This window comes from Silurus aristotelis, assembly GCF_946808225.1.
Source record: "Silurus aristotelis genome assembly, chromosome: 2".
NCBI classification, from domain to species: Eukaryota; Metazoa; Chordata; class Actinopteri; order Siluriformes; family Siluridae; genus Silurus; species Silurus aristotelis.
The window spans coordinates 21,447,926-21,468,681 of NC_139575.1; the positions used below are offsets into that span (position 1 = coordinate 21,447,926).

The window sequence follows — 20,756 nt, forward strand, 5'->3', positions numbered from 1 at the left end:
ATTTTAAAATGGCTTTGTTCTAAAGTTGAATAAAATGTAAATCAATATGAACTGGTTGCTATTATGATCATTTTATTGTCAAGCAATTGTGTGTAAAGGAATTTGTCCTCTCTTAATGATTGGGAAAGATTATTGAAAAATATGGAAGGATATGGCAGAACTCCAGCAGGAACTGGCAACCAACAGACTATGATTGTTGATGAAAAGTGGTGATTAGTGTAGCAGGAACAAAAAGCTGCAGCTCACATTTTTGGCATTGGGCGATGGGGCCTTTGTTCTTCACAGGGTGGCCTGATAAGTAGCTAAATACCGCTGTGTCTGTACTGCGGGAATTATGTAAAAAAAACTTGAGTATTTTATAGCTCATTTTATATTGGCTCAGCTTGACATTTATGACCTAATGATTGCTTCTTGCCTTTTGACTTAGATACTTAGCCTCTTAGTAGAATGTTTACAGCTTGGTTGCTGAAAGTTGAAAAGCGGACACTGACACATTGAGCTTTTAAAGTTGACCTCAAATATCCTGTGGTAGGATGCAGGAATAACAATAGCTTTGTCAGTGTCTGAAGAAATGTTTATCTTACTTTGTCATATGCTTGTATTAGTATGTTGATTCTGCATTCAAAATGTTTGTACCGATGCTTTCAAAATAGTCCAACCCTTCTAAATTACTTAAAAACCTTCAAGACCACACACACACACACACACACACACACACACACACACACACACACACACACACACACACACACACACACACACACACACACACACAAACCATCAGCTCGACATCAAAACAGACAGATGAAGCCTAAGGATCTGTGTGACAAGGGCCAAAATCAGATGTCTAGACGACTGGGTCAGAGGTGACATGGTCAGAGGTGCCCAAAGCTCATTAATGTGCATAGTGAATGAAGGCTAGCCCATCTGGTTTAATCTCACAAAAGCTACTGAAGCACAAATTGCTGAAGAGCTGTTTTGGTGCCACAATATTAGTCAGGTGGTTTTAATGTTACAGCTGACTGCTGTGTACGCTTTCATTTGGTACTGTTGCTGCTCAGATTTCCCTCAAGTACTAAACATAGTCTCAGCAGCACATATAAGAGTTGAACTACAAATAACTGGTCTGTGCAAATGGTAGCACAAAGAGCAGAAAGTAGAGCTATGCTGCCTGTACATGTCTGAGCAGACCAACACCCTTTTTTTTTTTGTTGTTTTTTTACTTTGCTAAATACTTCACTAATCAATAAAGTAAAATAAATACTTTACTTTGCTACTTTTCAGAAATGTCCCCACTGTGGGACGAATAAAGTATATCATATCTTAAATGAGTAAACAGCATGCCTGATTTTGGCATTGAAAAGTCAATATAATCTCAGACCAGTATAAGCATTCTTCTAAGATAAGACTTTGACAAGTAATGGCAATAAAAGACACCCAGTATATGATTAAACATGTTGACTGGAGCAGTCTGTGTAAGTAAGAAGCTGTTATAAGCATATTTGTTGCTAAGGCTACAAGACAGGCTGTGCAAGGAGTTGTGACATACTGCCATCTAGTTGTACCAAATATGATCAACATTGAAGAGTGAACACTACTACTGCTACTACTACTACTAATAATAATAATAATACACAAACTGTGCATGGAAAGGCAATCTACAGTCAATGAACTATACTGCAAATATACTATAGTATTATACTAAGCACATAGACAGTGCAAAGACATTTATTAATGTTCTTGCTCTGATACTAAGATTACTCTACAACCTACAAGCACTGAACTCTGATCATTTCATTTTGTGTGTGATGGATGCAGACACAGAGTTTACTGTGCAGAAAAAACAGTATATCGGGAAAGGACAGCGGGGTGATGCAGCAGGTTGGTGCGTAACAGTACCAGGATCTGTAGTTATTCTTATCTGTACAGAGTTCTGCATAATCTAGTTTTCTACCACCTCACAAAAATGTTCATCTGTGACTTGGCTACAGCAAATGTGCTCCAGTGTTGATCTGGCATGCAACCCTGCACACAGCAATCAGAGCAGGGCTGAATAAAATAAACAATGTTATATTTCAGTGAGAAACTAAGAAATTAGGTGTATCAAACCTTTGCACAATTAAAAGTAGAGGTTTTTAAGGTATTTTTACTCTTACAATCAGTTCACTAGAAACTGTGTTCTTTCGCCTGAAAGCATGAATGTTTTCACGTCTGTTTGTCCTCTATATGACTAATTCTATCTTGTTTGATATTGGAATTCTGAAATCCTCAGAGTTTGTTGCCATGTTGAACATCCAGTGGTCAGTATGAGATAATTGTACTCAAAGCACCAAATTTTAACTGCTTTCATACCAGATTTATTTAGACAATGATGGCTACATGGTGAGTTATTTTCAAATAATAAATCTGTACTTCTATACAAGTTGCACAGTGACTACTCTAAAATATATCTAAGTTTCATCTCCATAGTATTTGTTTCTCTCTCTCTCTCTCTCTCTCTCTCTCTCTCTCTCTCTATATATATATATATATATATATATATATATATATATATATATATATATATATATATATATATATATATATATATATATTTCGATGTGTGACTGAATACATTTAGCTAATAGAAAGTTTCAAAGAACTGACATTTGAACCTTAAATAATTTGCATTCAAGATTCAATTAGGTTTTGCACAAAGAAAAGATAACAGTGACACTGGGAAACAATCAATCTCCTTTATTCATACATTTGAAAAAACACATACACATTGCAGTCATTTTACCAAATAAGAAAACGGGCAAATGAAAAAAACTTATGTTTCTCTCTAGTAAAACAAATGCATTTTTTCCTGTCGCTCTTCCACCTGGAGGAGTTGACTAGGCTGGATGTATAACACAGCTTGGAGAACACTGATTTCAAATGGTGCTAGATATTAGGAATCACTCTATGGCACCATCTGAATTCAGCTTCTCAAAGCAGCTCGGTTCAGCAAATCATGCTGTATTACCTTTCTCCCAGAGCAGAACACGATCACTGTGAAAACAGATGGCAGGTTATAAGAGCAACAAGTAAAATGCTCAATACGTGATCAGTTATGTTTCATCCTGTCTGCTTAATATAATATGATACCATTTGGAATATTAAAAGGTTGTGAATGGCACATCGGATTATTTTTTATGCATTATCACCCACAATTATTTATAAATTGCGCAATACAGTATAACCCTTGAAATACTTTCAGAACACCATGGATATTATATGATCTATTCTGAAGGGAAAAAAAAGTCTGGCTTGTTTTATTGTCCATAACCTTTTATTAAAAGGCATATCATTAATTAGCTCTGAAAATCTCTGTGGCATAACCCTGTATTAGAGCTTACACAGCCATTTTCATTGTTTATATTAAATGGGTGGATGGTTATGCCGGAACTGCGCACTTGCAGAGAATTCTCTGGAACATCTGCTGTTTTCTGTGGAAGAGTTTTCTGTGTAAAAAAAGAAAAAAATGAATCAATACATTTTGAGAAGAACCGACTGCTGTTAGACAAGAGGTATTAGACAAGAGATATGATGGAATGTTACATTTGTTTGTTTACAAGTTTTTACTGGTTTCTTGCCCAGTAGATCTATTTAGCTCTCGGGTGGCTGCATCGGTACACCTGACCTCTTGTGTAATGCTGAACCAATTCTTAAAGGGATAGGCCTGCAGCATTGAGCTTTGCCGTACAGTAATGCAGAACTGCAGAAAACGGTGTAGAGTTGATCATTTTAAACAATAGACATGTGGCCTTATCGTTTGCTTGTTTTGTAACACATGAGAAGCACGTTCATGAAAGTAGAAGATTCTCTGCATCAGAAGTGTTGTGTGGGGGTTAAAATATCAGAGTATGGACGCATTTATAATCCGTTCCTGTACTGCCTGTGTCTGTCCATGTGTGTGTTTGTGTGTAAAACGCAGCTATATGGATAATCCTCTTATAGCTCAGGTCTTTAAATATGACTGACATTTCAGCCCCTGAGATAATGGAACCCTAAAATCCTTCATCATTTTTTATTTATTGAAATGTAAACTTGGAGAGGTGATTATGCAACTGGCATGAAATATAATCCCCCCCCCTCTCTCACACACCCACACAAACACACACACACATAAGTCTATCATGCATATTTCTTACAATAACAAATTTCAATATTACCCTAGCAAGCTTTGTTCTATATATAAAAGCACTAGATATCAAGGGGTCTAGATATCAAGATGGCTCTCGAAAACTGGGTCGGAATCATACTGTGTTTTCTGAAGTGTTTTGTCACTGTTGTACAACACCATGTGCTTGATTACAAGAGCTTGTTGAAATGACTAGGGCTGATACTGAGCAGCAAGAAACTAATTGTGCTTCTTTGAAATGACAGAGGCCTGCCAGAGTGGTAAATATAGCTGGCAATTTCCTTAATGGGATTAGGGAACGGAATCTTGAACAAAGGTCGCTCCCTGTTTCACTCGGGTTTTTTTGCCTCTTTACATTCTCCTTTTAGTGAAAGTATATGTTAAATTATGTAAACTACGTCATTCATAGTTAACTGGATTTTTTTTTATTTAATTGATGTAGAATCAGTTTAACAAAGCTTACATCAGTTACTAACACTTGAGCTGGTCTGGTCATTCGGATTTAGTTAATAATATTATTATTATATGGTTGTTGTTGTGTGCTGTATCCTGTTTATTACATATTCTTCTTAGGGTCCATGCAAGTAATATTATAGGATATTCTATTACTTTACATTATATATTTGCATTATATTCTATTACATATGCTTTGCTATTATATTATATTATATTCAAAATGGCATATCAAAATAAAACCAAGCAAACAATTAAGGAAATTATAATTATAAGCAGTACAAGTCCGTTCATCCTCACATTCTAGAAAACTGTATCATGTTTTGTATAATGGGGGTGTGCGCCACAAGGACCCTCCTCTTCTTGCATTCTAATGCATTTATTTGCGCCTTTCGGTGTGGGAACGCATTAACTGTGAGGCAACAGTGACACCCAGAGGACAAAAGCTGCATTGCGTTTCACTCTTGTTTACTTCTTATAAGCAAGTGCGCACTAACTGCTGGAAAGCCCTTGCTATAGACACTGAACAACACCTTAATATGCCTTATAAACATAACCTACACATAATTGATAATAAATGTATATTGATATATATGTATTCCAGTGTGTAAGATTTGAAATAAAAAAATATGTTAAAAGACGTAATTGTGCTGTTGGATGCTGTGTATTTATGTATATGGGTTTTATTGTATTATATTGCATATTATATAATTTTATTGTTATTTTATGGATTTATGAATGTGATCCGAACTAAAACATACCAAATTAGTCTGACATCAACATCAACATATCATAACATTCCAAGCACCTACTGGGACTCCCGAAAGTACTGCAGGTGGGCGTGGCATTGGCGCCCCTCCCCATCGAAACAATCACAGTGCATTGTAATAATAATCACTCCGTCATGCCAGGGTTATGCAAGTTCTTCTTTTTGCGTCAACGAAGAAACAACCCCAGTGTTGCGTAAAACAGCCCGATCTGGCAACGCATCTTTCTACCATTATTGCGCATCTCCCTATTTCTTTGCGCAGCATCCTTTTTCTCCTGACACCCCCCCCCCCTCCTCCTTCTCATTTTCCTCCACATGGAAATAGGTGATTGTAGTGCTCATGACGTCTGACTTTTGTCAAAAACATGCTACCATACTAACCAGTGTGTGCACCCAGCAAGTGCAAGCGCTCAGAAGGAAAAAGCAGCATCGTGCAAAAAAACAAAACAAAAAAAACAAAAGAAAAAACCTACCTCGTCATAGTGACGCAGCAGAGCGTCCCAAAGGTGTCTCTGCGTAACGTGTTTGCGTGATCAGCAGTAGTTACAAGTGAAATCTGCAAAACGTACAGCCCGAACGAGTAGCAGTTGAAGATGTAGCAGGCAGAATGCGGCTTGAACTGGACGCAGCAGAGTCTCTTGCGCAGGTAAAAATTCCCGAGTCTCCGCGCTTGTGGCGCAACTGCCCCGTCCCCCTGATGACGCAGTAATATATCTGAACGCAGGCCTGATAAAATGCTCAGGCGAACGTTTCGCAATCAAGCTTTCAACCGATAATCAGGCATCTAACATAGACTCTGGTGTTGCTCATTTCATTTTTAATTAATAGAATTATATAAATCTGGTTACATAAAGACTCAAAAAATCCCCAACCCTCTTTACTTACCTAAGCTTTGACATATTAATTCAGTGACGGAGTTATTTCAAAATACTTTCTCAAACAAAAATCTACATTACCTGGGATACGTACTTACTGAAATGAGACGGATCCTGGTACAGCCAGATGGATATAATGCCGGATTATACGATGTTTACTCTTCTATTTCCATCCTCCTCCTTGTCCTCCTCTGCCAGTGTTTTGTTCGCCTTTTGTTTAGTCTGAGGACTTCAGAACCGCTTCCACGCTTGAATCAGAGCCCTTTTGCATCATTGCAGGATCCCAGTCGATTTTTCCACGGCGCAGGAGACACGCCCCGCCCCCCTGACACTCCCCCAGCTTCCGATTGGCTCGACGCTGCCGCTGCACTAGCGTCACGACAGAATCACATGTGTCTGACGCGTGTTTACAAACATTGGACGGGATCACGTGGTGGGAGGAAAGGTTCCCCCCTTTGTTCCCCATCAGATTTTGTCTAGACGTTTCCGGACTTTACTCTCATACAGAGGGAAGCGATTAAATTAATGAATGAATAAATAAGTAAATAAAAATAAATAAATAATCCAGCAGCATTTGTATTGTGTAGATCTGATGATCTGATAGAAAAAAAGACTATATGTTAGATATCAGACTTTCCATTTTTCCAACCTATGACGGTGTAAACAGTTTTGCAGGGCCATAATCTAAATCCACTGACTGCAGTGTGTGTTTGTACACTCAAAGGGGCACTGTTTGTCCGGGTACCAGCGCCCCTAGCACGACACACAACTGGCAAAGATGAAGGAAGGCCTAGCATTTTCTTACTATTGCATCCTTTTTTACTATTAACTAATGCATCCTATGTCCACTCTGAACATTTACCCCAGCACATGACTGATATTGTCAAATTAGTTTTATATTACACATCTTAAACACTGGTGGGCCATTTTTCCCGACTTAATTCACCTCTTAATACACCACCATTACTAGGCATTTCACATATGGAGGGTGAATATAATTTTACTAAAGCAAGAAACCCAGTTAAGACAACTCCAAACCTCTACACTACAACTGCAACTGTGTCACCTACATCATCTGGAGCAGTTTTAAATTAATATTTGTGTAATAACATGACAAACACTTAAAAAATGTAAATAAAAATACAACCTACTCACCAGATGTTTTCACTCATAATGCATACTCACATAATTTGCACCGTTCCTCTGAGGCCGTAGGCCAGTGGTACCGCTCATAGGCACTGGTCTGGAAGTGGAGAACAAACCCTTTCCTGGGCTGAGACAAGCTAGTTAGCTTCAGGGTTGGCCGACCTCTTCTCATGATGTCTAGCTTATCTGGAAAAGACGGGCTTGAAAATAGGTTTTTAAGTATGTCTGAGACAAAATCAATTTCTCTGTCAGTCATTGTGTAAAAAAGTCTAACTCAGATGTATTAATGTGTGCAGATCGCTACAGATGTGTTTTGCTACTCTAACTTGGCTGTTTTCCTCTGACCAACCAATTAGAGGATGGAAAAATGCTGGGCCCTGTGAGGAATTTGAAATCTGATTGGTTAAAGAAACACACCCATTGCTTATATAGTTTAAGGTACACCGGCCAGCACTACTGAATCTGAAGGCCCTGGGCAGATTAGATTGACATGGCAGCACATAGAGGCTGAAATCTGATTGGACAAAAAAATCTAACATCCACATACACGTACTGGAAGCAAGAGAAACGCTACAAAATTAAGAGAATAAACTGTTAAGAATAAATGTATACAATTTCATGTAACAAATATTAGAATTTAGGTTGTAAATGTAGGTCAGTGCTTCTGATAGTGTTTAGGCCAGCAGAGAAGGCCTTGCTGGCCGTGACGGCCCACCACTGGTATACAGTTGTAAGAAATCTAGAAAAAGGAATATATAGCTTGTAATTTCAACTAATCATATTAAATCATACCAGGAACACACGTGTCCCTATCCCAAATATAAAATAAAAATTTTTTAAATGTTCCTGTGCTGTTTTTATTTATATAGCCAAGAGATATTATCATTATACATTGACATATACATTGAATTTCATATATAACATATACATTGAATTTAAAATATTGCACCGGTTGACCAGCCAAATTTTAATAGATATTTATATGTGAATAATATCAAAGCTCAACAGTTATTGTGTAACAAAGCTTTGCGAGAAATAATCACTGATCTAGGTTAGAAATTTCAATCCTGCTACTTTTGTCCTTCAGAAATTGGGGTTGATACGGTATTGATGTGTACACTAACAGAGTTGACATTTTGCTGTAATAGAGACTGCAAGAATTAGATTTCTAATTAAATTGTTGGAGTAAATATTGTAGATGCTAATAAGATGAGTCAAATATTTCACAATATCAGAAGAAGGTAAATAAAGTATTCTCATTAATAATCAGAAAGAGTATGACAGGCTTTAGAGTATCAATGTGGATACTTATATAAAGTTAATATGTGAAAGAAATCGATTGTACTATAACCTGTTTAAAACAATAGTTATTGTGGAAATGTGTTTACTATAAAGTCATAAAAAGATAACAGATAAGATCAGATGCACCAGCAAAAAAATATTTTTATTGTTTTCATCTTTCAAAACAAGCAATGAACCAGTTTAATGTTTAATTTGTTGATAATTGAAATCTTTTCTGGAAGCGTACTAGGTTCTTTAGTTCTGATGGCCTGCACCCTATCAGAGTTGGAGCAGCAGTGCTATTAGACAACATCTCTAGGATGCTTCTCACCATCTCACTGAAAGTAAGACATCATGCAATTTACAACTATGACAACATTTATACAACAAATCAAATAAGTACACACACAGTCCACTTTATAGAAGCCGTGTCTATTCCTTATGTAGTAAAATCAATCAAAGAAATAAATACACTTGATCCAGAAATAATCTTATTTCAGTTAAAATTGTTTTAATCACACACACACTAGACTTAATAATATCCCACAGAGCAGACGTCAGTGATATAGATATTTAACCTCTATTGACATCACAGACCATTACCTCATATTGTATACACTACCGGTAGAGCAGATTAGCCGTGTTTCACTACGTTATCGGATTGGTAGGACTATTGTTCCGACCACTAAAGACAGATTTACAAATAACCTGCGTGATTTATCTCAATTTCTCACTAAACACCTAAATGCTAATAATCTTGATGAAATGACAACATAGACCATAGACCTCCTCACTAGCACATTAGACACTGTTGCCCCCATCTGGTTAAAAAAAGGTTAAAGAAAAAACTCCTGCACCATGGTATAATTGTAATTTTCATGCATACTCAACAGCCCGTAATCTGGAAAGAAAATAGAGGAAAACTACATTGGAAGTATTAGAATTGCGTATAAAGACAGTATGGTTAGCTAAATGCGGCTAGAGCTGAGCACCTGAACAAACTCATAGAAAATAACAAAAACAATCCGAGTTTTCTTTTCAGTACAGTAGCTAAATGAACAACAAATCAGGTATCTTAAAAATGTATTCCATCACAGTTTAGTAGTGAGGACTTTATAAATATCTTTACTGAAAATTTTAAGTATTTGCTACACTCCTTTACACATATAGGACAGGAAGAGCTGTATGATGTTATTACCAAAGCTAAATCAACATGTCAGTTAGATCCCATTCCAACTAAACTACTGAAAGAAGTGTTACATACAGCTGGTGAGCCTCTTCTGAATATTATTAACTCCTAACTATCTTTAGGTCAAGTCCCTAAACCCCGCAGTTATTAAGCCCCTCATTAAGAAGCCTAATTTGGATCCAAACACACCATTAAATTACAGACCCATTTCAAATATTACATTTATGTCTAAGATTTTAGAAAAGATTGTGTCTGCCCAGTTATGTTCCAACTTACAAGAGAACAATATCTTTGAAGAGTTTCAGTCAGGTTTTAGGCCCCATCATACCACAGAAACTGCTCTATTTGAAATCACTAATGACCTGTTTTTAGATTCAGACCAAGGCTACATATGTCTGTTTGTTTTGCTATGATCTTCTTGTAGATTGCTTACAAAATTACACCGGCATTTAGGGACAGGCATTAAGCTGGATTAAATCCTACCTGTCTGATCGTTACTATTTTGTAGACTGAAATGGAGCGCTATCCAGGATAATGCAAGTAAATTATGGGGTGCCACAAGGTTCAGTTCTAGGACCCCTGCTTTTCACAATATATATGCTTCCCTTAGGAAATATGATTAGAAGCCATTGAATTTGCTTCCACTGTTATGCTGACAATACCCAGCTATATATCTCATCACAACCAGACGATTCAGCTCAATTGGCTCGGATAACTAAGTGTGTAAAGAATTAAAAGATTGGATGACTCATAACTTTCTGTTATTAAAATCTGATAAGACAGAGATTTTGCTCATCGGCCAGTACACAGACGCTCCAGCATTTTAACCTGCATTTAGAAGGATGTACTGTAACTATTATGTCAACAGTAAAAGACCTGGTAGTTATTTTAGACAGCAACTTGTCTTTTGAATATCATATCAACCATATTACGAAAACAGCCTTCTTCCACCTTAGAAATATTGCTATGCTGAAACACGTGTTATCTATATCTGATACAGAGAAGCTCATTCATGCATTCATGACTTCCAGACTGGACTATTGTCATGTATTACTAGGTGGTTGTCCTGCATCCTTTATAAACAAGCTACAGTTACTCCAGAATGCAGCAGCCAGAGTTCTCACAAGGTCAAGAAAATATGACCATATAACCGCAATATTATCATCCCTACACTGGCTTCCTGTAAAATTTTAAATCGACTACAAACTACTGCTACTTACCTACAAAGCCATAAATGGTTTAGCTCCCATGTATCTTTTCAGTCTTCTAACACGCTACAATATGTCAAGCTCCTTGAGATCTCAAAACTCCGAACTTCTAGTAGTTCCTAGAATAGCAACGTCCACTAAAGGTGGTAGAGCGTTCTTACATTTAGCTCACCTTAACTTTTTAATTCGGTAAAGCTGCTTTGAGACAATGTCCGTTGTGAAAAGCACTATAGAAATAAACGTGACTTGACTTGACTTGACTTGACTGCAAGTCAGATGCATCAGCAAATAAAGATTTTTTTTTTATCGTTTTCATCTTTTAAAGCAATGGACCAGTTTAATGTACAAATAAAAACATGATACATTTCTGTGAAAATGTTCCACCTAGAAAGTAAAGAATTTTCCTGTAATAGTATGCTGGAAAAAGCTTAACTGCCATTACCAGAGCAGTACAGAGTAGTTGCTGAAGAGCTTAGAAAAGTTTGTCTGAGATGGACACAGTTAGTGAATTATATCACTGAGTGGCAAGACATGGTGTTTCTGCTACATAATTACATGGTTTGGGACTGGAAATCATGCAGCTGGGTGCCAATAAAAATCTTTATATAACCCAGTCTTTTAACTATGTATTTGTCCCTTCAGTTGGACAAATATCACCTGACACTGCATTTTCTGGCCATGCTCTCTGCATACCCATGTAATGTTTATACACATTTAAGCTATTCATAGACTACTGTAGGGGAAGACCATCATATATAAATCTTAAAAAACACAAACCCATTATTTTATTTCTACACATTATGTGTAGTAAGTATAGTCTTGTCTTGTTTTGTTATATATGCATAGTCAGATGTCCTTAAAATTATCTTCATCTTTGAGTTGGAAGCCAATTGAGGTGGATTTGTTAGGCAATAAAAAAAAAAGTTATTTATTTCTTTTAAATGAAAGGCTCTTTTACCAAAACAATTAATGACCATAAACATGTGGGATGCAAAAATGCCTGAAACACATCTGGACAAAATGATATATGTGTATATAATATCTAATATGTCTCATTGTTAATAGAAAAACAACAGCCAATAACAAAGCCATGGTGTGAAAATGTGTGAGAGAATATGTGGGTTGTAATTGAATATTGAAAACGTATGTTGCATAAAAGAAAGCACACAAAACACTGGACCAGTATGGACATGGTGTTGTTGTTGTTTTTATTCCATAAGAGAAAAATGTGCATTCAATGAAGTAGATAATTAAAACATTGTTAATACAAACAATAAAAAAAACTAATGGAAGACACACACACACACACACACACACACACACACACACACACACACACACACACACACACACACACACACTATGGAACCAGAATGTTTGGAGAACATCATCTTTTGATTTACTTTTGGCATGTGAATAGAATTCTAATTCACTTTAAGCATCCAAAGTGCGGTGAAACATCCCCCATGATTGTGTTTGTTCTAGAATCGTGTTTGTTACTCGTCAGCAAATAATGTCAGTGACACCGGTAGTGCTGTACAAAAAGGAAATTTATTATTTATGGTTTGCATCAGGATGCATAAAGCTGAGCTCTTCTGTAATGGTTTTTAGTCAGAACAGCTGCCTCTGCTGCGAGTCCTTTATATCACAGCTGTGGCTTTTGGCCAGCACATCGGTATTACTGAGGGTGTGCTGGTCAAGATACCAACTAAAATAATGTTTAGTCTTGTATGCACACACAACACACACACACACACACACACACACACACACACACACACACACACACACACACACACACACACACACACACACACACACAAAAGAGGTCATACTTGTAAAATCACCTGCTCCATGAAACATAGCAACAGTTAATGCATAATGCAGCATCCATAAAAATAATGCAAGGCAATCTAAAGAGGTAAAGTACAAAAATAAATTATAAAAGAAACAAAGTACATGACTGCTTGGCTTGCTAAAGTCTGCCTTTCATAATAGCTTTATTTGGTTTAAGCAAAGCATGGATTTGCTTTTTACAAAATTTAAGCCTTTACAACTACAGAAAACTCTAACAGATGGTCTGGAAAAGCAAATATCATATATAAAAAGCAGTGAATTGGCTGATCCCCTTCCTCACAAAATCATACTCATGCCAGCTGGCCATGAGCTACTGAGGAATTAGTCTTCATTTCAGGGACTGCCACCATCATTTAGTGTCTGAACAGCTTTCCAAAATGGCATCCTTTCATTTTGCAGCACAAAATATGCAAATAAAGCTTGATAACTAAAATGTACAAAGAAGAACACAAAAAAACAATGTTTCTCATAGACAATGCTGTGTTGTCGTCAGGAATACAAACTTTCACCTTAGCAAAAAAAAAAAAAAAAAAGGTTTCATAAGGTCAAATGTTAAAATCATTGTACATTCCTAAAAAGCTAAAGCATTAAACGTTCTTCATTCGTCCCCCTTAGGAAAACTTAAGAGGTTTTGTGTAGAACCATACAAACATCCCTTAAGTTAATAAACCATAATTTATTCAGCAAATGAACTGTATCATGATATGTTTTTGCTTTAAAAATTAATAAAACAAATACACTTTAAAAAGATCTGATTTACCTACGGGTATGTAAAGCTTAAAATACATCATTTTAAATGATCCTGCTTAACCATTTGTAAAACACTTTTTTGAATAATATAAGCTACTAATACAGCAGTATAGGCTACTACAAAAGAGGTAAAAAGATATGTCAAGGTATATCAAATGAAGTAATAGTATTTTTTTTTTCAAGATTATTTTCAAAAAAAATGTCTTTATGCTAGCATTGTCAGCATGGGACTCTGAGCTTTTCTTTGGCTCAGGAAATGGCTGGTTTTCCCAGTGGTCAGTCTTTTCACAGTAAAAGTTGAGGCATAATCGCTTTTAACTTCATACACCGTATATATATTTTGCCCTTGCAATTTTCGATGTATCTTCATAATGGTCTACATTACTGATACCTTCTTTGAGGTACTCTTTATTAGGGGGTTGGGGTTATGTAAATTGAGGTGGGTGTTAATACTTCATTCTTTTTGCCTTCTGATTTTACATCTCAGAATCAGCAACTGGTGGTTGGGTAGTTGAGTGGCCATTAGTGGGAGGTGATTCTAAAGACTCGCCATTGCTGGTGTGTTTCTCCACTGGTTCTTGGGGTGGCAATGGGACTACAGACAACAGAGTATTGCCTTGGTTCTGTTCATCCACTCGGAACATCTCTTCAGCCTAGATGAACAGGAAAAACACAGGTAAATAAAGGCTGCCTAATTTGTCGAGCTACTTTCACTATGAACATCTACTACTTGACTTTTCCCCCCATGATACTGCATACATCCATTTCTAATTACTTCACTGCATATAATCTCTATTGCATGTTCTGAACAGTTTTTGTAAATAGACTCTGGAATTCCTGAATCCTATTTGTCAGAAGGTGTTGAGTAATTTTGTATAACAGCATGACTGATAGCGATGTAGGTGTTGACTTAAATTATTAATAAAGTTTGTATTAATATTGTAACGTTATTCTTCTCTATAGTAACAAAAAATGTACAATTTTAATAATTTGTAAATTATTTACATTGTAAAAAAAGCGTTTTGCAAGAAGACGTGTGTGCCAGGGCCTTCTAACAGTCAACAGTAAATCTTTAAAAGAGTGATTTATTCCTTCCTGAATCACCTTTTGTAAAGCAACTGTGTGGTTTATGATCAGTGCTTCTTGTTTTGAATCTGCTTTAAAAACCTGACCTTGATTGTGAAATAATAAAGTGCTGATAGCAAATGCTAAAAATATGTTGTCTTATTATGTAAAAACCAGTCACTTCTCATGTGCAACTATGAATAAGAAATGATCACAGTGTCACAGTTAGCGAATAAAAACTTTTTTTATTTTAATGCAGGCTATTGGATGGTAATTTATGTTATTATGATACACTGAACATTTATGTTAGGAACAAAAATTATTCTTGAAATATATTAATATAACAATGTCAGAGCATCAATGAATAAAAATAATATGCAGTTCTGGGTGATTGTATTGTAAAAAAAAGAACCAAGGGCACTATCATTATTAGCACTATCAGGTCTTACTATAACCATGGTCTTCTTACATGGTTCCCAGCTCCCAGCTCCCACACACCATACACTCCCAGTAACCTACTTGCTACCACTACACCTGTTTGCAATTAGGCATACATATGGTGCCTATAAAAAAGTCTCTGATTCATGAATGCTTCGCAAAGTATACACTAAGTTACTCTGTCTCTGTTAATACCAAGCGTTATTATATTGATATCCAATTCTATATTAATCTGCTTTTGCCTCTTGTTTTTGTGTCCTGTTTAGCCCTTGATATCCTGTTTGTTAATAACCTCACCCGTTGCCTGTTTAATTTTGCGCTGAGCTAAACCGGCAAACATCCAGTGGCTCCTACATGGCACAAAACATAAATACGGTAACACTACATAACAACAATATGTGCTATTCACATAACAATACACAGCCAAATGTTTGTAAACTTGTGTAAATTCAGTTATTATCATAGCTATATAATTTTTTTACATTTTAACAAAACATGTAACTTCAGCTGTACTTTTTTTTATATACGTAAGCGTACGACAGGGTAGTTGAGAGAGGAGTTGTATGAGGAATTCAGGTGTGTCAGAGAAGTATGTGAGGGTGGTGCAGGACATGTATGAGGACAGAAAGCAGAAAGAGCCAGTCCATACATGACAAAGTAGTACAAACTCAAATACTGGCTGTCAGAGCATGACAGACCAGAAGTATTTATGATGTTTTATTATTGCACTTAATGTTATGCTTTGACATGTGACCGACATGAATAAAAGCATGCTTTAATAAATACTTTTCATTTAAAATATTTGGGTTTTGTGTTCTGTGGACCACCCGATAACAAGATGACCCGGATTTCCTTCTGGCTCTAAACGTGTATAAATAAAGTATTATGATTGGATTGCACTTTCCGTAATGAGTGCACTAATCTGGAATCTTGTTGTCATAAGATTTTCTAATTTCTGTTCAAGTGAGCAGATGAGGAATGTTGGTTTGAGAATGGTTATTAATTAAGGGTGGGACTTTCTAGATTCCTGAATGATCCTATATTGCATCTATAACTATGTGATAACCTTGCTAAAAACATCAGAACTTGTTCATCAGAAATTCTCCAGACAAGTGTTCACCATGCCTGCTTCTGCCTCCAAATAAAATAAATGAATGAATGAATGACTGAATTAATGAAAAAAAAAAAAAAAAAAAAAACAGTGTTTTGTCTATAATTAATCTTTAAGTGAAATAATACATCTTTTATTTAGCTATGGCTACTTTCATAAGATCCACATCATATAAAAAATGGTGTGTAAACTGGACAAACTCAGCATTTCTGTGTGTGTGTGTGTGTGTGTGTGTGTGTGTGTGTGTGTGTGTGTGTGTGTTTACTGACCAGACATGCTCCTTTGGCCTCTGTGTGACGGGTTTTCAGTATGTATGCAGCAATGAGCAAAACAGCCAGCAGAAGACCAGTGATGAGGATTGAGATAAAGACAGTTTGAGAGTCATTCACAATGACAGGCTCTGCTTCTAAAATGCCAACCTACACCCATAGACAAAGAGAAGAACACATGTGAAATACAAGCCTAGTCTACAAACAAACTTCTTCTTTATTTCATAGCCAAGACAGTATTACAGAGCGATGGCCGTCTGCCTCTGTAACCCAGTTGACAAATATTTCCTCTGAGGGCCCTAAATGTGGTAATGAAGTTCTGCTGACTGTGTCAAACTTACAGTGGAGAGTTGGGTTGTTTGTACAGTTTCTTTTCTGGTCTTCCACTATTTCTCTCACAATTTGCATTTAAGCTTGTAGACATTTACAGCTTTATTTCCACATGGTGAAAATTACATTTATGCTAAAGTGTGTGATGCATGTTTTAGTGGAGTGGTGTGCTGTCCAATAGCACCATTTCTTTAAGGATCTAAACATGAATGTTTCAGTGCATGATTCATGTTCTACACTGAATATTTAATATAAAATTAAATTAAATGTACAATGTGTATGTGTATTTGTTGTAAATACATTTTTACCTTATCTTTGATATTATCGTTGTCAAACTTCTCAGTCATTCCTTTGACATCAGCTGTACAAGAAAAGAATAATTCAATTAAAATAAATCTACTTTAATTTGTTCTCAGTGAACTTCCCAGTGAAAAAATTGTCAAAGAATGCTTAATTAAATATCATTGTGCAGCATTTTTGATAGATCTTTGACAAAAACTCCTACACATACCTTCTACACATTCTCCAGATAGGATCATCTCTTTAGTGTGGTCCTTCTGATAAATTTCAAGCTTGCTGCCATCAACACACAGATGTTCCAGAATGCTCTGAATCTTTGCCTTGTTCTCCTCCTGAATGGCAACCAGGAAAGACTCTTTTTTGTTTATATTTCTGTACATGTGCACAAAAAACATTTGAAGCAGAACCACCATCCCTTTGATTTCAGTGTAACATGAGACCTCTCCCAGCCTGTCCTACTTTAACCCCAAATACCTTGTCCCCTGATAACAGATGGCTCCTTTACAAAGGTCAAAAAAAAACCACAAAATACACCAATGCCTTCAAGCCTGTGCCAAAATCTTAATAGTGCCTTACTATAATATACCTATGCCAATTCACTATTTAATACTTTGTATGGGGTTTAGAGGTGGGATGAAACTGAAGAAGCAGAAGCTCAGCAATAAACACTGCCAATTAACCATACTATGCATTACTTTTCATCCATCGCCTTAAAAAAATACTTTTCAGTTAAGAACCTTTTAACTGTATTAAATTTAAAAATCATCCTATATTGTTTTATTACTCCTACACCAAATTTGTAAATATATATATATATATATATATATTTACAAATTTGATACATTTAAATATATGCTTATATTTTATATGTAAACCTTTATGTCAGCCAAAGTGAGCCATAATTTTAGCCATAATATCTCTTCGTCAATGCCTGGGGTCTCACAATGAGCAGTCTCGGTGTAATGTTCAACCGATCAACCAACTGTATTTACTGCAGCACGTTATTGCTCATGTTCACCATTCATTCTTTACATTTGCAGGATGTGAACTGCTCCCTAAGATTTGAAATGCAGTTGAGTTTTGGAATTGTAAGAAAGGAAAAGCAAACTGAGATTGTTATACTTCCCTTTTATGTTCCTCCATTAGATCTGCATCTAATTTCAAGGTATTGTGATATGATCTGAAAGTTACTCACGCAGCTGGAGACAGTACTCAGCTTTAGCTTCACTGCATCTTTGTCTCTCACTGCAGCTTCAGCCACACACACCACTGCACTCTGTAAACCAACCATTCAAGTAATGTTTTCCAGTTAGCTACTTTTCAACCACATATTGAATGTGTAATGGTGTTAAGAGTATACTAATGTATACACTACAATATAGCATATGTTATGGAACTTTTACAGCATAACTATTACAAATTATAAAAAGTGTAAAATGTCAAATGTTTATGACTATAAAAACACAATAGAATACCTGCACATATATTGATATTTGTGCATCCAATATGCATGTTCCATATATATATATATATATTATGATGGTAGAAAAGTTGGGGATGATATTTATCTGTTAATGATTTAGGTTTCATGTGCAGAAATCTGTCGTTTCAGTTAATCAGTTGTAATACTTTTGTTTAATCTTTATTTCATGTTTTATTCAACCTGTTCTGTTTTCACTGGGGCATCATTTCATAAATATATTTAAACCCCCTGGTTTGTTTATCATCATATACAATTTTGCTGTTGCCACAGCATGCAATACCATGCATGCTGTTTTTTCAGCTCTCGGATTTCTTCAGAAGCCTTTTTACAGATTTATTAAGGCACTGCCTGTTTTCTTACCTTGTCTGAATGTCACAGATTATGTTTGGTTTAGCAGTATACAACACTTTAGATCAGGTCCAAGGTTAAAATCTTGCATGTAGTAAAAGGTATATACACTATATTGAACAAAGTTTGTGGACATTTTGTATGCTCTTTTTGAACATCCCATTCCACATCTAGTCCACATTTGGCGTTAAAATAACCTTCACTATTTTGGGATGTTTCACTAGTTGTTTTGGAGATTTGTGCTCATTTAGGCACAAGGGTGTTAATAAATTCTGGAACTGACAGTGGGTGAAGAGTCCTGGGGTGCAGTCAGCATCCCAATTCATCCGAAAGGTATTCAGTATGGTTGAGGTCAGAGCTCTCAGAGATTTATGATCAAACTCTTGATGTCACCCATATGAGGATGGGTTCCCCTTTGAGTCTGGTTTCTTTCAAGGTTTCTTCCTCATGTCATCTAAGCGAGTTTTTCCTTGCCACTGTCACCACGGCTTGCTCATCAGGGACAAACGCACACCATTCACCTTCACTGTTGTTTTCTGTAAAGCTGCTTTGAGACAATGTCTGTTGTGAAAAGCGCTATACAAATAAACTTGACTTGACGACTCTATAGCAGGTCACTCAAGACCTGCTCTAACCCACGTAAAGCATATCTACATGGAGCTGGTTGGTGCAAAACAACATTAACTTTTTTTCGGCTTCTCCCATTAGGGGTCGCCACAGTGGATCATCCGTATTCATGATCCGCATGTTTGATTTGGCACGTTTTTACGCTGGATGCCCTTCCTAACACAACCCTCCCCATTTATCCGGGCTTGAGACCGGCACTAAGAGTGCACTGGCTTGTGCAACCCTAATGGCTGGGGTCGGTTCCCTGACTGGGGATCGAACCCGGGCCGCAGCGGTAAGAGCGCTGCATTCTAAACCCTAGACCAACGACATTGTAATACTAAAACAAGGTTTGGATCTCCTAGTTCAAGTGAATGATTCTGCATCCAGAGACATCGATTACATTTGTGTACCTCCAACAGTTTGCAGAAGAACCACATATGTCTAGAGTCAGGTGTTCCAATACTTTCATCCATATAATGTATCTTTTGAATATACTATTCAAATATTTTCACATGTCTCTGGGCAAATGTATGCTATTTATTCGTTTTAAATACTGACTGATGTGTGTGTTTGTGTGTGTGTGTGTGTGTGTGGGGGGGGGGGGGGTACGGGGCTGACAGTGACACACACTAGTAATAGGTTTGCATATACAACTGGTAATAATCTATAACTTACAGTTTTATTGAAATTGAAAACTGCATCACCAGTGTGCTTTGGTTGTGATGTGGTTGGTGTTGCTATTGTTTTGTGATCAGCTCTATTCTTATCCAAATAAGAAGAATGAGTAGGGATGGGAAAGTCATTCACTTCTTGGAGTTTGGCTGCTTCTGAAAAGAAAAGAAAAAACAGTTATCGCAACTTCTCTATTTTGAATATACCCATATTGTTATTTTGTTAACGCAATTAAGGTTCATAGTGATTCCTTTCAAGCAATTAATTACCTACAAACTATATTGTGTTTGATTCTTGGATGAAGTTTTCACACAGTACATTTCAAAAGTATTCAGAATTCTCCATGGGGAATTTTTTCACATCACTCCCTATTCCATAATGACAAAACAAAACCAGATCTGTAATAACTTAAATTAAAAAATAACATAAGTGTCCAGA

At 36.4% G+C, this 20,756-nt stretch overlaps 1 protein-coding gene across 4 annotated transcripts in view; it reads right to left on the minus strand.

The window, feature by feature from the left end:
* Window positions 1–12,266: 12,266 nt before the first annotated feature.
* LOC310720288 (uncharacterized protein) overlaps window positions 12,267–20,756 on the minus strand; it is a 179,008-nt gene continuing 170,518 nt past the window's right edge. For 2 of the 4 annotated variants that reach the window (XM_083530762.1, XM_083530760.1), the window contains exons 3-8: window positions 20,322–20,470; window positions 18,402–18,482; window positions 17,418–17,538; window positions 17,215–17,267; window positions 16,577–16,726; window positions 12,267–14,346 (exon numbers count right to left, since the gene is read on the minus strand). In XM_083530762.1, the coding sequence (XP_083386888.1) occupies window positions 14,170–14,346; window positions 16,577–16,726; window positions 17,215–17,267; window positions 17,418–17,538; window positions 18,402–18,482; window positions 20,322–20,470 (731 nt within the window). In that variant the 3' untranslated portion in view covers window positions 12,267–14,169. Of the gene's footprint in view, window positions 14,347–16,576; window positions 16,727–17,214; window positions 17,268–17,417; window positions 17,539–18,401; window positions 18,483–20,321; window positions 20,474–20,756 lie in introns of all 4 variants that reach the window. The other 2 variants (XM_083530761.1, XM_083530759.1) reach the window with 1 other exon arrangement.